General features: G+C 42.5%; 1 protein-coding gene across 4 annotated transcripts in view; it reads right to left on the bottom strand.

Moving 5' to 3' along the window:
* Positions 1-16,689, bottom strand: part of esrrga (estrogen-related receptor gamma a) — a 54,016-nt gene that overhangs the window by 4,288 nt on the left and 33,039 nt on the right. For all 4 annotated transcript variants that reach the window (XM_057025186.1, XM_057025184.1, XM_057025185.1 and 1 more), the window contains 2 exons: positions 3,059-3,165; positions 2,795-2,957 (listed from right to left, as the gene is read on the bottom strand). In XM_057025186.1, the coding sequence (XP_056881166.1) occupies positions 2,795-2,957; positions 3,059-3,165 (270 nt within the window). The remainder of the gene's footprint in view (positions 1-2,794; positions 2,958-3,058; positions 3,166-16,689) is intronic.

Raw genomic sequence — 16,689 nt, 5'->3', positions numbered from 1 at the left:
TATTAGGCCTTTGTGGAATCTGTAGATTCTGTTCGTTTTATTTTGTGACTGTAATAGTTAAACAGATTGCATAATACATTTAATAGTAAGATTTTGCAATAGTGTCCTATTTTTTTTTGCGAGTATGAAATAAACATCCAGTCATAATAAAATGGAAATTAGAGAAATGACAGCATCATGTATGATTGATGAACGATTCACTCCAAAAGGATCAATAGCAGAGATGCACCTATGTGACTTTTTATAGGATAAGTGCAAAAAATGATTGTTAAACAGAAAAAAACATTTATAAGAAAGATCAAGTGTTGCAGATGCAATGTAGGTTTAACCGTTACCATTGCTAACTAAAATAAGAGCCAGGCTTTAAATGCTGGGGCTGCTTCTGTCATTAAAGAGTAGAATGGTGGGTGTGATGAATGAGCGGACAAAGAGACGGGTGGGTGGAGAAAAAAGAGATGTACTCGCAGAATGATGAAGAGATGCAGCAACACCTCAATGTGTGTGTGTGTGTGTGTGTGTGTGTGTGTGTGTGTGTGTGTGTGTGCGTGCGCGCACACATCTGTAATCTCTCTTTGTTCTGGCATGTGAGGTGTGTTTCAGCATATGTGGCAGCGCAGGCCGAGAACGTCCCTCAATGATAATGCTCCATATTACCCCTTTGGGAGGTAAAGTCTTAATGTGAGCTGGCCTTTAGCTCCCAACCCCCAATCAATGCCTCGGATCAATGACTACATGCATGTTAAATAATAATCACAAGGCAACTATTGATAGGCCACCACACCCTACACACACACACACACACACACACACACACACACACACACACACAACACACACACACACACACACACACACGCACACACACAGAGCTAAGAACTTTATGTGTGTGCCGAGAAAGTATGAATACACAACTCAGAAGAAGAGAACACATTAAAACACAGATAAAACACTTTAAAGTGCTACCATACTTGAAACAGGATTTCTCTACTGTACACACACACACACGCACACGCGCACACACACACACGTACACACACAGTGATGGATCTACAGAGTATAATGCATGTATCAGTGTGCAGATCCAGCCAAGTCAGATGGTTGGATTCTTTAAGGGATCAATACAAAATTCTTTTGTCTCTAAAAAGTGAGCACTTATTTCCAGTTTTGGCTGCTTTGAGTGGAAAAGAGTTAATTAATGAGAATGTAATCAACATAGGATTTGCTAATGCAAGCATGTAAAATAATGTGATTTTTCTTTCCTTTTAAATGATAAATTGTATTTTACATGCAGAGTTTGAAATAAACTGCTCTGCAGGAAGTTCTGTGAAGTGATAAGGACACAAGATGTGCTGCAAATTAAGAAAATTAACTGTCAGTCACAATTAAGAGAGAATACTTTTCTCCTCATACAAGGATTTGTGATAAGTGGTGAGAGGAAGTACAGAGAAGAGAAGTTAAACCCAAGTTTAATGAGTTTAACATTGTTTCTGATTAATACGGAGTATTTAGTATTTGGACATGGCTGCTGCTTGTGCTCTGACCTACAGTCTATCGTCAAGTATACTAGAAGACCTTAATGAGCACGAGCACAAAAGCCTGCTTAACACACATGTTAACACGGAACTCACAATTCAAACACACACGCAAGCACGCACGCATGTTTGCTGTTTCCCATGGCTAGTTTAGCCATCTTTATATGTGGGGCACGTTTGCTAACATTTCTTAAGGCCTGGCTTCATTAATGCAGACGATTAGCATCCTGTGAATTAATTAGTGTCAGTGCCCTTCAAAATGCTAATGCTAGCATTCTGTTGTCTTGGAGAAGAGTTTGAGAGTCTGGACAATGATGCAAAGTTCCTATTTAACCATCAGCTCTTTCAGTTCCATTCATTTACAGATGTTGGCTGTGTGTTTCTCTCCTGAACACTAAGAATTTTACATTCAAATAATTTTTTTGAACAGTTTTTTATTTTAAATTATGGCACTTAAATAAATGTGTTTTACATTTTGTTTTGGTTGCATTTTATTTTTAAGTTGTAATTCTCTGTCACTATGGTATATGTGTATGGTGTGTGTGTTTGTGTTCTATCCTATTTAAAAACACACAGTTTTGTGTGTTATTTATGTTCAGACGCATAAAGTTGACATGACTGAGAGAAAGACTGAATTTGTTGGTTTGTGCGAGTGTTGATGGTGGTAGAATCGGAACAAAAGACCCCCCCATTGCATCCCCCCATTTAAACACATTGTATTGACAGCTCCCCCCTTGTAATTAAAGAGTACTGAAGAGCTGGCCAGCTTCCAAGACAAAGTTCAAAAGATGGGTCATGGGAGGAAGAAGGCTCTGTGTGTGTGTGTGTGTGTGCGTGTGTGTGTGTGTGTGTGTGCGTATGTGTGTGTGAGCGAGACTGAATGTGTGTCTGAGTGAGTAAGTGAGTGAGTAAGACTGAATGTGCGTGCGTGTGTGTGTGTGTCAGTCAGCTGTCGATGCAGCTGGACACATCAGAGAGGGGCTTTATCGACAGACTTTGGGCTCTAATGATTTCACCTTATTTAACAGGCATCTGAAGAGACGACTATGCTAATTGTAAAAGCGATTGCCATTTCGTTTCAGGAGGAAAGCTTCAGTTTAAAAACACACGTGTTGTTTTCATGTGTAAATGCCACTCCAGCTGGTTTCATGGTATGTGTGAAGGTAGACTACGTATTGGAAAGACGTGTTTGAGATGAATCCTCTGGCTTTGGGATCAACTCTTTATTTTAAACACTCCAATAAATAAATAACTATCCAGACCTGAATTAGCCAAAGCAATGGCCTTCAGAGTAACAAACTCCTCCTTCTCTAGTTTCATCGTCCTGTATTTCTTCACAAGCTGAAGGATGGAGTTGTTCAGGTCCAGGAGTCCAGCAAGCTTGGACTGGTCTTCATCCATGATGTAGTCCTCAGCATAAACCAGCTGCAGAGAACCCAGAGGTCAGAGGTCAGAGGTCACAGAGGCTGTGGTAACATGGATGACAAACTATTGGAGGAAAAGACAGAAGAATACTAGATACAGACCTTGTCTTCAAAGGACAATGAGCGGTACACAACGCGCAGAATCAAGATCTCCATCCATGCGCTCTGCAGTAGACTCATCTGGTCGGCCAAAGACAGCGTGGAGAAACCTGGAAATGATGGAGAAGAATGAAATGATGAGACCACAGGATAATCTGGGAGTAATGAACAGTGTCAAAAAGTGAAACTAGATGCAAATGAAAATAGTACAGCTTATTTTGACTCTCGAGGGGAGGGGGGGTGTCAGGATTAGCCCTCATCCTTCCATCCAGAGTTCTCCTCCTCCTCCTCCTGCTCCCTCCCCTGTGCCCAAGGCTGTTCTCCTGGGAATGGCAAGTCTTATCTCCCCCTGACACAACCTGCATGGATCAATGCTGGCCATCGCTGCTGCACCACACACACACGCACGCACACACACACCCTAATTGCCGCCATGGCCTCAAAAGTCCTGCTCTCTCCTGTGTCAATCCATGTCTTTCTGTTTGCTTACTCCTATATCTGTCTGTCCGTCCAGTCACACTCATGTCTTTTTACCCATCAGTGTCTACGACTAAACGTCTGAGCACCTGAATTTGTTTCACCTCTTCTGTCTGGGTCTACATTCAGGTCTTTAGCCTTCCACCACTTTTCATTGTTTGGTCTGTTTGTTTTAAAAATAGCAGTAATTCAGATGAGTGAATCTTTCTTTCTGTGTTTCATTTTCTGTCTATCTTCCTTTTTAATAAAACACCTGCCCACTCACACCTTTCCTCACAGCTGTCCTCTCCTCATACACCTGTCCTTTCACACCTGTGTTAGCCTGCAGCCCATGTGAGCACTCCTGACAGATCTCGCTGCAGGAGTGTGAGAGAGACAAGAGCATGAGAACATGAGATAAAAAGATGTTTCAGCATCTGTTGCAATGTGCTTCCTGTAAAGCTGCTGTGTGTGTGTGTGTGATTGTGTGTTAGACGGGCATCTCATTATGTCCAGGTTGAAGGTTACTGTTGTTTGTGCTGGGCTCTCATTCATTTCATGTACAACATTAACGTCTGCAATACTAATCTAGACGCACACTCAGACACATCACATGTACAGTAGACACCAATAACACACACACACACACACACACACACACCACACACACACACACACACACACACACACACACACACACACACACACAGTGAGGTGAGCAGTACCTTTGCCAACTGGCAGTGTCATTTTCTACTTAATGAAATCATCAGAAAGGATTAGGTGAATTTCTAAAAGGGGTTTTTACACACACACACAGACACACACACACGCGCGCACGCGCAAACGCACGCACTATAGCGCGCACGCACGCACACACACACACACACACACACACACACACACATATCTTAGATGTCTTCAGAAGCTCCTCAGGACACAACGTGGGCAGGGGGAAATAAGCACATTGCTAAAATTAACACACACGCTTATTGAATCTGTGCAAACCCTGAGGTCAAATGGAGAGAGGACCAGAGTGACGGGTTAATATCATTTAATGGTGTCACTGGTTGAGTGTTTTAACTTGTCCCTGTGTGTTTATGTGTGTAAGTGTGTGTGTGTACAGTATAGTGCGAGTGTGCTTTCAGCACTCTGGCACCTGGAGTAGTGTGCATGATTCAATCAATTTAAGCACATCCCACTGGTGGAATTTGATCTGATCTGGAGACCAGTGGGGCACATGCGGCTCAAGATGTGCAGACACACACACACACACCACACACACACACACACAACACACACACACACACACACACACACACACACACACACGGACAATAATTAAAAGTCTGATTAATTTATTGAGCTGAAAGTGCAGCAGTTTTTATTGGGGTTCATCAATGATCTTTATCAGTGAGTTCCTGTGTGTGTGCGTATGTAAGTCTATTTGTGTGTTTTGTGTACACAAACACACAATAAGGCCTGTGTATAGGGTGTGAGTCCTCTGACTGGGTTCATCAGCATGTTTGTTTGCATACACCCTCATGAGCATGTGTGTGTCCACCTGTGTGTGTTTCTGCATGTTTGTGTGAGTGCACCTCCCTGGACCTCCTCCCCTCTCTACCAGCCTGTCTGCGCTGTTCAGCCATCCAATGCTTCTTATCTGTCTGATTAATAGGCGGCCAGCTTCAGGACAAATTAATTAACAGATAACGCCATCTCTCCCTTTTTCCCTTCTTCCCTTCCTCCCCCCTTCTCATGAAGCGATCGATACAGCAGAAGAAAAGAAACATCAATGGGAATTTAGTGCTGATGATGGAGAGACGGAGGTATTGATGGAGAGAAAAAGAGAGAGAGAACACAAGGAAGGGGGAGATGAAGAAGAAAGCAGAAGGGGTGTTGGAAGGGAGGATGGGGTGGAGGTGGGGGGTGGAGACCCTTCTTTCATACCTGCGATTTTATTTGACAAAGAAAGTTCCTGATTTGGCTCTAATTACATTTGCTTTCTGCCCATTGTTGATAAGGAATCTCACAGTGTGTATGAGTGTTGTATAGTGTGTGTCAGCATTGGATGATATGTTGCAGTGTGTGTTTTGCTGATGGGATGAGCTGGGCGTATCTGTATAAAAACTATTAATTGATTAAATAACATAAATGTTCTTTTAAAACATATGTTCCAGGTTTATTTTATTTGTCAAAAACTTCCCTTGAACAGGAAGAAACCTTGAACAGGTCCAGGCTAAATACAGCATTATATTCATCACAACTTGCTGTGTTTCTGGGTTAAACACACGTTTGTCCAGAGAGATGTTAACGAAGGAGATGATTAGAGCATAAACTAGATATCAAGAATGAAATTATCATTACATACAACACTACATAGTTATTATTGGCTTTTTTTGCAACATCTGCTGGAATGTTTGGAAAGTATGTGTGTGTGGAGGCGAGTGTGTGCACATGCAGTGGCCTGACAGGAGGAGGCTGCAGTGCAGTCATGCAGAATTAACCTTTCCTGCTTGCACTCGTGCGCTCCTCTCTTCCCTATGCTCTATCAGACACACACAAAGACAAACACACAAACACACGTCGATTCCCCAGCCACCCTGCGGCCTGTTTGTCTGCCAAATGAGTCCTGACTGCACGTTTACACCCGAGACCGCACAACAATCTGGCGTACACACACATACAGGGTAGCCCTCTCTCATGCCCCAGTTGCTACACACACAAACACACACAACCAGGAGGCCTGTGCGTATTTGTTTTCTTGTGGTTACGGGGCAAATGGGAACCAGTGAGAAGTGATCGTGATGCTTATGAGTAGCTGGGAGCTAGTGCGTGCAGTCTGTGGTGTTCATGTGGGGATACTGCTTGACTGTTTTCTGCTGGTGTGTGTGAGTGTTGTTGCTGTGCTGACATTGTGTATCATGAAAGGTACCATTGCTCAACTGGTCCCAGTATTTAAACAGGTGGCTGACGGTTACATTCTGTCACAGGTGGAAGTCAGGACCTCTGGCACAGTTGGATGTTGAGTTGTAAGAAATAAAGTTAATACCAAGATGTGTGAGATGAAAGGATGTTTTACAGCTGAACACTTTGCTGCTTAAAAGACTGTGATATGGAGGTAGGTTGTGGAGTATCGGGCCTGCTCCGACTCCAGAGACAAAGTGCCCCGTCTGAGTGGATCACTGCCCCGACACACATCTAATGGCACATGTCCGTGTGTGTGTGTGTGTGTGTTTGCGCATCTACAACAGCAAAGGCTCGCACTCATATCCAGCGTTCACGGGCAAGGTTACATCCACTCACTATCACACAAAAGTAACACACATTACATATTCACACTGGACTGGGTTTTCCAATTAGAACCAATCCCCATAAATAACACTACACAATAAGAAACTTATTGAGAAGCCACAATAATGATATTAATAATAAAAGTTTCTGAAGAAGTTTTACCAGGTGCCTTTTAACTGGGGTAAACCGCTTTATGGTCATCTGCTTCCCCCCTTCAGCTGTGAGAACAGCGGATTGTTTTTGTGCAGCATGTACGCGTATTGTGTTCTGCAGGGGACAGATTTAAGTCTTCTGGCCCACTGAGATAGAGATTGCATTAGAACACGTGAAGTTTCCAACAGCTACCAGCACATCAGTGCCCTGCACAGACTGTATGTGCGCGCTTACACACATGCGTGCGTGAGCTGGGTGTGTATGCACAGTGTGTCAGCGGCTCCAAAACTCTCTATCGTACGTCTTTCTGTGTGCTTTGCTGCTTCAATTTGTGTTTGTGTGCACACTGTTGCACACTGTGCAGTGCAAGTGCTCCCTTGTGATGTTGTGTGTATATGTATGTGTGCATCTGTGTGTGTGTCTGTTGGCACTTCAAACTGTTTTGTACCATACGGCCAGACGCCGGCCCAAATGAATATGGACCCCCTGTGATGGCTTTGGCCAAGCTGAAAAAATACACAAGATATACACATGACATGCGCAATAGCGAATGCCCTATCACACTACACACACAGACACACACACACACGCACGCACGCACGCACGCACTCACACGCGCACACACCAGATGACCCAATTACACCGAAATGTGCAATGAAATGGAAACAAATCTACCCAGAGAACCAGCTAATTTAGTGGGGCTTAGACGCACTCACACACACCCACTTACACACATGCATAGACTCCATGCAGGCTTCACTGTCATGAACACATGATGAACTATTAAAATCACCTCACACTTGTCACTTAGGCAGCTTCTACGTTTGAATGATCATGCGTGTCATCACTGATGGTAACTGGTACAACAAGAGCAGCCTGAAGCTCAACATGAGCACAAACAAGCTTCAACACTTTCAACATGGATACATCGATGATCAGATTTAAGCTTCAGGTTCAGCTTCTGAACAAAGAATATATCCCAAGTTTGGTCATTTTGGTTTCAGATTTATTTTGGGGAATATTGTCTTCCAAAATCTTTAACTGGTTTGATTGGCAACATGTCACAGAGACTCTAAACACTGACTGTTTCCAGTAGAAAAATGTGAAGGAGCTTGGTTCTACCGGTAATTAGAATATCAATCTGAGAGTTCAATTAAAAATCTGCCTGTGACAGTTAAGGTTAATCTCAGGTCTCCGTCTGTGGCTGTTGTTTGTCTGGAAAGCATCATGTTCACATCACAAAACTGCTTGAATTGTTAATATACTGAACTCTGTCTTTTGTAGTAAGATGTGTGGGTGTGCGTGGGTATGTGTGTGTGTGTTTCTGTGTGAGTGAGTGTCTGTGCATATGTGAGAGTAAAGGGATTATAAGATATGATCTGTCTGAGTTGATGCTCTCTTTTACTTCTTTCACCCTTCGCTATCAGAACTATTGACTGCACATTTAAGTCTTTCCATTATTCTTTTACAGTCACACATAAAGACTGGAGGGCCTAAAAAGGTGACAGACTGGTGCCAGAATGCACAATAATGTTTATATTTACAGGTTGGTATCTCAAAAAGGGCTCTTTGCTAAAAGAGGCTTGAGCTGTGAGGGACATCACCTTCATCCTCTCATATTGTGGACAAAATATCTTTTTCTATTCTTTGCCCTCCCACCCTCCTCCTCTCATCCCCTCTTTGCTCAGCGCAGCCTCGGGGAGAGTGGAGCAGTCACAGGGTTGCAGTAGCCTCTAATCAGTGTGAACAGCTAGCTAATTACCAAACCCTCGGCCCTGCCTGACTGTTAATTGCATACATTAGACACCATCAGCAGCACTGCAAGATTAACACTTAAAATCTTCCCATTGCTGCAGAAGAGATGAGTGCTCAGTGTGTGTGTGTGTGTGTGTGTGTGTGTGTGTGTGTGTGTGTGTGTTTCTGTGTGAGTGAGTGTCTGTGCATATGTGAGAGTAAAGGGATTATAAGATATGATCTGTCTGAGTTGATGTTCTCTTTTACTTCTTTCACCCTTCGCTATCAGAACTATTGACTGCACATTTAAGTCTTTCCATTATTCTTTTACAGTCACACATAAAGACTGGAGGGCCTAAAAAGGTGACAGACTGGTGCCAGAATGCACAATAATGTTTATATTTACAGGTTGGTATCTCAAAAAGGGCTCTTTGCTAAAAGAGGCTTGAGCTGTGAGGGACATCACCTTCATCCTCTCATATTGTGGACAAAATATCTTTTTCTATTCTTTGCCCTCCCACCCTCCTCCTCTCATCCCCTCTTTGCTCAGCGCAGCCTCGGGGAGAGTGGAGCAGTCACAGGGTTGCAGTAGCCTCTAATCAGTGTGAACAGCTAGCTAATTACCAAACCCTCGGCCCTGCCTGACTGTTAATTGCATACATTAGACACCATCAGCAGCACTGCAAGATTAACACTTAAAATCTTCCCATTGCTGCAGAAGAGATGAGTGCTCAGTGTGTGTGTGTGTGTTGTGTGTGTGTGTGTGTGTGTGTGTGTGTTTGAAAGAAGTAGAAGAAAAGCAGGAGACGATGGCTATGTGCTGTATTTTCTGCGTGCACATGTCTGCTGCCTCTGTGGTTGCGGGTGATAATATTTAACACTTAATTAGACCCAAAATGGAGAAGTGGAATCATGGATATGGCTGTTGAGTATTATAGCTGTTGCGTGGGTGGGGGCAAACGGTCGTCGAGGGCAACCCCGCGTCTCCGTGGAGACGACAGATGGAGTGACATTAAGAGCATAGCAGTGGAGGCATTTCAAATAGTAAAATATCAATATTTACATTTTAATTAGCCACTTCTCTCTCAACCAGGGCCGTGTCAAGGACTGTGGGTGATTGTGTGAGAACGTGCCGCTGGCAGTTCCGGTGGGCCGGGGGAGGAAAACTCTGCACAATTCAAAAATGTTGCTCAAGTGAACGGCCGTCTGCTCTGCATGAGGTGTCAGTAAAACAAGCATCTGCAGAATTTCTAACATTATTTCAGCAGCCTTTAATGTTTACAGGTTTTTTAAATCCACTTCCCTCTTCTGCTTCCTCATGCTCCCTCCTTTACTACAGTGCTGATGTGGGCAGGAATGACTGAGCTGTGACTGAAACCGTACGTAGGATTTAACCTTGTGCACACAACACTGAGACTCTTTACATTCCCAATCTGTCTGTGTCCGTCACTCCCAAATACATAGCTGGCAGAAAGATTTCAGAGACAATAAGCAGAAAATCTTAAAATCTTTTTGTTTTTCAGGAGAAATCCCTTGAACCTTTTCTGTTTCTCTCTGGTTTCTTCCCACATTACAGAGACATGAAGATGAGTTTGATTCCTGAATTTAAATATGAATATTTTACCATCACAAGATTCTCAATCCAAATCTGGATGCGTGAATTATATTGTTGACATATAGCCAGGAGCATCATTAGAGACCAAACTAAGGAGCTAATTGGACTTCCCATCAAAATTCACACCCCTGGAAAAGGTACCAGTATCGTTGAGTAACACAAATGTAATCAGAAGTTTAGTGTTGACCAAGCTGGACGGATCCAACTACTGTCTCAAACTTGTATTTAATTAATATTCCCAGTTTGTTCAATTAACTGGTTTTGACACACCATTGATCTTTTGGTGGATTTACTTTTCAGAGAACATATCCTTCTGTAATCTAGTCTACTGAAAAGAGACACACAAAAAAAATCCATCCATCTAATGTGTGGTCATGGGGGCCTGAAGACGATGGAGGGGGAGAGCTGGACAACCCCCTGAATGCCATCACCTTTATGACAGGACTGCGTGACTGACATAGAAGATTAGATCCTCTGATTGTTAAAGCTAAAGTATAAACACGAAGAGCAAATATATGAAACCAGGCAATTAGTGGATAAATGGAACTTTGCTTTTTTTTTGGAAAACCACAACTGATGCATGAATGGAACCTTGCTGATGATGGATTTAAGGTCTAGTCCCAGTGTCTGTATCTGAGATTATGAGCCTGTGTTGATTCTATCTTCCTAATCCCCCATAGCTTCCCATAGAGAGAGGACCGCAGGAACTCTACAAGGATTAATTTACCATTCACAGATTAGAGATATGGTCTCAGATATCATCATCCAGGACAAGCATCGCGAGGAAGGGCTCAACAATAGAGTGATGGAGGGAAGGGAAGCGGGGGAGAAACTCACCTACAGACAGTATAGACTGCGAGAACGACAGAGATGAGAATGAATGCAAATGTGGAGACATTCTTCTGTCCAACATTATCATGCCTTTATGTCCTAGCTTGAAGACAAGAGCATTAGATCTTATTCCACCACCTCATCTAGGCCTGAAAAAGCCTGGCTTGAAAATCTTAATTAATTGTTCAATAGTCCTGCAGGGTCATTATGCACTGCAATAAAGAAGCGTGTAATTATGAGATTTAACAGCCATTACCAAGGCCAGGAACTCATATGTCATCATCAGCAACCAAGCCAATGGTTTAGTACAGCTGTGTGTGGCTTGATGGACAACGCACACACACACTGGAATATATACACATGGTTGAAGAAGCAATAAATGTTTGTTCATGTGATCATGCACTGTAATGTCTGTACTCCATACTGGAACTGTAACATTCTGCATAAAAATGTGCGACTAATATGGAAAAGCAGACAGATGATGACGGACACACATGCCGGCATGCACATGCACGTGCACACGAGCCTGACCCAGACAATAAGGCAGCCAGCTGTGAGAGCAGCCTGCAGATGAAACACCCAATCAAGGTTAAATAGAGGCAAAAACACACAAACCATTACGGCGCCTTTTGGGTTTTTCGGTACTTTTGAATGCAGCACGATGAGCATTCAGGTCAGAGATGGCGCTCATGGTTTTCTGCCACATGACCAGAGGAACGCAGCATCCTCCCTACGATTGGAGCCAACACACTCTTCTGGATGGAAGAGGTGGCTCTGGTATGCCAGACACAGAGGCTTCTGACATTTAAAGACATAAATATACTGAATATTTTAACTACATTCACACTAAATTCAAAGAAAATTCAAAAGTTCCCTTATTCTTGTTCAAGGACGGTCAGTGGTTAACTGCAGAATTCTAACAGAAATCACAAACCAGTGATGTGTGTGTGTGTTTTGTTTTTTTTAGAAAAAAACCCATCACAAACACAACAAATACATGACAAAATAATAAAACTATGATGAACAGACTTAACCCTGTGTGTATTATACACGTGCACACAGAAATTAAAAATATCGCATTTGTGTATGTTGTGTGCACAGATCATAAATGATTCCCAGCTGCTGACAGACATGCTATCATATGATTTTCCCCACTCAATAATTCTCAGATGGAAGAGATGAATACTAAAGAATGATATTTATCAGCCGTGGATGAAGACAGATGGACAGAGAAGAAATACAGCAGAAAGAGAAATAAACAGCAAAGGCTGGACAACTGTAAATGAAAAAGAGAAAGAAGCCTCAACATGTAAAAAGAGAAGAATAAAGATAAAGAGTGGAAAAAATCAATAAAAATGAAGAAAGAGCATAGCAAATGGGAGCTAAAAACCTTCAGAGAAAAAAAGGAAGAAAGGAAAGAAGAAGTAAAAGTAAGATGAGGGAAGAAAGTAAAATGAAAAGGGTGAGGAAAAGGGATATGTATGAAATCAGACAAGGAAGGCAGACAGAAGACAGAGAGAAGGAGAGAATACTGCAACTATTTCATATCTGTCTGTCTGTGAACTTTGCATGAACCATCAGAAATAATATGATAGCATGACTAGACTGTCCCTCCTTCCACTAGATTTGCTGCATGCATAGGTGTGTGATAGGAGGGTGTGGATATCTGAGAGTCTTCTGTGTGTGTGTGTGTGTGTGTGTGTGTGTGTGTGTGTGTGTGTGTGTGTGTGTGTGCACGGCCAATAGATAGAATAGGATGATGATGATTTGAAATGGAGTTTGGCCTGTGCATAATTATGATCATCTATCTTTATGCCCCAGCAGCATATCACATCCCATCACATCACATCACATCCCATCATCTCTCTCTTGGTCTCTTAGTCTTTCTCAGGCTCACAAATACACAAAAGCAAATTGAAAATGGTAAAAGCTGCCTGTTTGTTAGTGCTGACTTGGATGATGATGGGCTCAGATTTGACTGATTTATTTGTTGCTGCACGTCTGATGTCACCTATCATAAAAGGATGCACAGGTGCAGTTATCCTTTGTGCTGTGACTGTGTACTGATGCTACTTTAAAGTGTTTGTGGGTGAGTTTATGAGGTCTTTCTTGTGTGTGTGTGTGGTGTGTGTGTGTTGTGTGTGTTCACAGACATTATTTGATGCAGATTAGTCGGTGTACTCAGATTGCAGGCTGAGTCTCAAAGGCTGATAGACAAATGAATTTGATTTGCTAATGTAATCAAACTAACAGCAATGGGCTGCTGAGCACAAATCTAACTACTTCAATTTTTCCTTTTGCTCTTTTACTTGAGAATCTCTTCAGAGTGACATTCAGGATTTTATACAAAAAAGTGATTAAAATTACCTTAGGTTGTAAAGGGAGAATGAGCAGAAACAGCAGTGAAAATCAGTCATTCCCACCAAAAACCTTCTTTCTGGTGAATTCGATGAAGTTGTTCAGGTTCTAAACCAATAGTTCTAATTCCGAAAGCTTTGTTGTCCCGATGCTTTTACAGTGACAAGTGTTAGTTGTGTTTGCCTGAGAATGTGTGGGAGAGCTGGAACCTGCCACAGGTCAAGCCAGTACGTTAACATCTGTGCGCAAACATGTATGTGTAGCCAGCGCGGAGTCTGCATCGTCAAGGAAACGCTGTCAACACAAGGAAGTGGCTGACTCAGACCACACAGAAAAAAAATCTAACAAGTATCTGCCAACACATACGTCAGGATTCATGATGTGGTCCCAAAGCGTTGAGATAAGATCCTTCAATGTCCCTATCAGTTTTTAAAACCAACGTATGGAATCTAATTTACTGACCAGAAAATGATGAAAGCAATATAGAGAAAAAAGGGGAAAGCGTTGCCTCTGTTCTTTCTTGATTTCTCATATTGATGAGATGCTTCGACTGCCCTCATCCTTAATCCAATAAAGAAAGCTCAACCTAATCCAAACATTAAGCTCATATATCCAATATTGTCTTGCTAATTTGATTTAATCAATATTTGTTTTCATCTGCACACACAGATATGTTTGTTTGTCTGTAGCGCAATAAGGAACCAGGGTACTCGAAACCAAGACGGTGGCCTCTAAATATGTTATGTAGCTCTGGAAAGCGAACTGGTCCAATCAAAGAGGCCCTGCAGGACCACTGGGATGCACGTTGCCAAATCGTATCATACACAGCACAACAGAAACTTGACTGAAACATTTAAAGAAACTCTTTTATTCCAAATCACATGCAAAGATAAAAGTCTAACTTGTCCCTAACTGTAATGGCTCAAATGAGGATTAAAGTTTTAGCTGGTAGAATCTGTTCTGGGTGAATCCTCAGTCAATAGAAGCAAATATGTTATATAACATAAATGTGTAAGTGTGTGTTTGTGTGTTTGTGTGTGTTGCATCTAGCATGTTGTGCCTGTCAAGGTGAGATTCAGATGACAGAATGAGGTCAAACCTGTGGAGGATTCTGTGTTTTCACTGTCTGCAGGTACAGACTGGACAGTTATTGGTAGGGAAGAGAGGAGAGGATGAGAGAGGAGCAGAAAGAAGGAGAGAGGAGAGAGGAGAGGAGAGGAGAGGAGAGAGGAGCAGAAAGAAGGAGAGAGGAGAGGAGGGGAGAGGAGAGAGGAGCAGAGAGAAGGAGAGAGGAAAGGAGAGGAGAGGAGGAGAGGAGAGGAGGGAAGAGGAGGAGAGAGGAGCAGACAGAAGGAGAGAGGAGAGGAGAGGAGAGGAGAGGAGAGGAGAGAGGGGATGAGAAAATCTGATAATGTGATTAAACAGCTGAAAAAAACATTGTTGTATTTTTATGTGTCACTGAAGAATGTTTCTGATTTATCACTGACCAACAAGCTTTTTGCACCGCAATTAATGAAAACTCTCTCTCTCTCTCTCTCTCTCTCTCTCTCACACACACACACACACACACACCTTGTGTATATTCATAGACAAGCACATATGCACACATCACTTCCCACAATTTTGTGTCCTTTGATGTGACTGTTTAAATAAACTAATGCTGACTAAATTCTGTGTGTGTGTGTGTGTGTGTGTGTGTGTGTGTGTGTTCGGTGGTGATTAATCAATATTTTCTTCCTGACGGGGTGTTTTTCCATCCGGTTGCTGATGTTCCTCCTTGACTTGCTGATTTACTGACTGTCTGAGTGCTTGAACAGTTAACGAGATCTTTGTAAAAACCCGTCAAGATATGAAGAAACAGGAGCAGCGATGGCGATTAGACCTCCCTCCCTGACTGAGTCCTGTTTATTACTGTTAGCAAACATGAACACTTAATTTGATCAATAATCACTTAATGCTCTCCAAAAAAATCTAAACATTTTTTCCCACAACTGATCAATAAATGTGTTAAGATGAACAGAAGCAGAAGCGCCGATCAAACTGGTGAAACTGGTTGGAAGGATAAAGGCATGAGGAAGAGAGAGAAGCTTGATTTGAGGGATGAGGTTGACTCAGTGATGAGGTGAAGGATACCATGGAGAGGATGGGAGGTCAGGTCAATGAGAAGGAGAAAAGGAGGATGAGCCCCAAGAACAGAGGGCAAAGGGGTGGCAGGAATTCCACCAGCAGGTCAGAAGACTCTTATTTTTGTCAGCTCCAAGGGAGTCTCTATATTATACAGAGTTAATGCATGTGACAACGCTGCTCTGGTCCTGCTACATTATTGTGCTTTAGCTTCAGTCAAGTGTTTTATTGGGAAACTGCTTCTTCATTTTGTTTCATTTTCTAGGACTTTTCACGCATTATTATTGAGCAACGAATGTAACGTAATGGAGGACACTTGATGAACCACTCCTAAAATGTCCCTGAAGATGAAGCACGTTATTAAATCGTTACAGAATAAGGAGACAGATGCCACCATCCGATCACACAAAAAAGCCAAAGCAGCTTCTTCCATATCTCCATATAGGCTGATTAAATGAATGGACCAACAGCAACTCTCAGGCACCCCCCCACCCCCACCCCCATCTCCGTTTTTACAGCTCAATCATACTGCCGACGCTTATCCTGGGTGTCAAAATTGAAAGGGGAACGAAGGGAAGAAAAGGAGAATTACTAAGAAAGGAAAGAGCACGTAAGAAGAGATAGGGTGGAGAGAATAGTGAAATGGCAATGGGGGGCTGCCCCAAGAGTAATTTCTCTCTTGAATAAAGAAAGAATGGAGGGGGGACGTTGTTAAAAAAAGCACTAATGGCAAGGCCCCTGGTTCTGGATTGTTATAGGTTTTGGCTGTCTTTCACTGATTCATTCATTTGTTCATTCTATGCTCTTTCGTCAAGTCAAGTGCTGCCTGTCCGTCTTTTCCTTTTGTGTCCGCAAGTCTAGATAAGAGCTGCCGGCATGACTGTCTGCTAGTCATTTAGTTAACATAAGGGAGGGAGGGAGGGAGGATGGAGAAAACGATGAAAAGACTAATTCTACAGACAGATAAATGGCACATTTTGAATGGCCTCTTTATTTTAATTCACTCGTTCACTCCTGTTTAAATATTTGTATTCTTCCACCTCCTCTGACCTGACCACCTCTTGTTCTTACT

Source organism: Takifugu flavidus, chromosome 2 (genome assembly GCF_003711565.1).
Source record: "Takifugu flavidus isolate HTHZ2018 chromosome 2, ASM371156v2, whole genome shotgun sequence".
NCBI lineage: Eukaryota > Metazoa > Chordata > Actinopteri > Tetraodontiformes > Tetraodontidae > Takifugu > Takifugu flavidus.
Note: the sequence above shows the minus strand (reverse complement) of the source record. Positions and strands in the feature narration are given on the sequence as shown.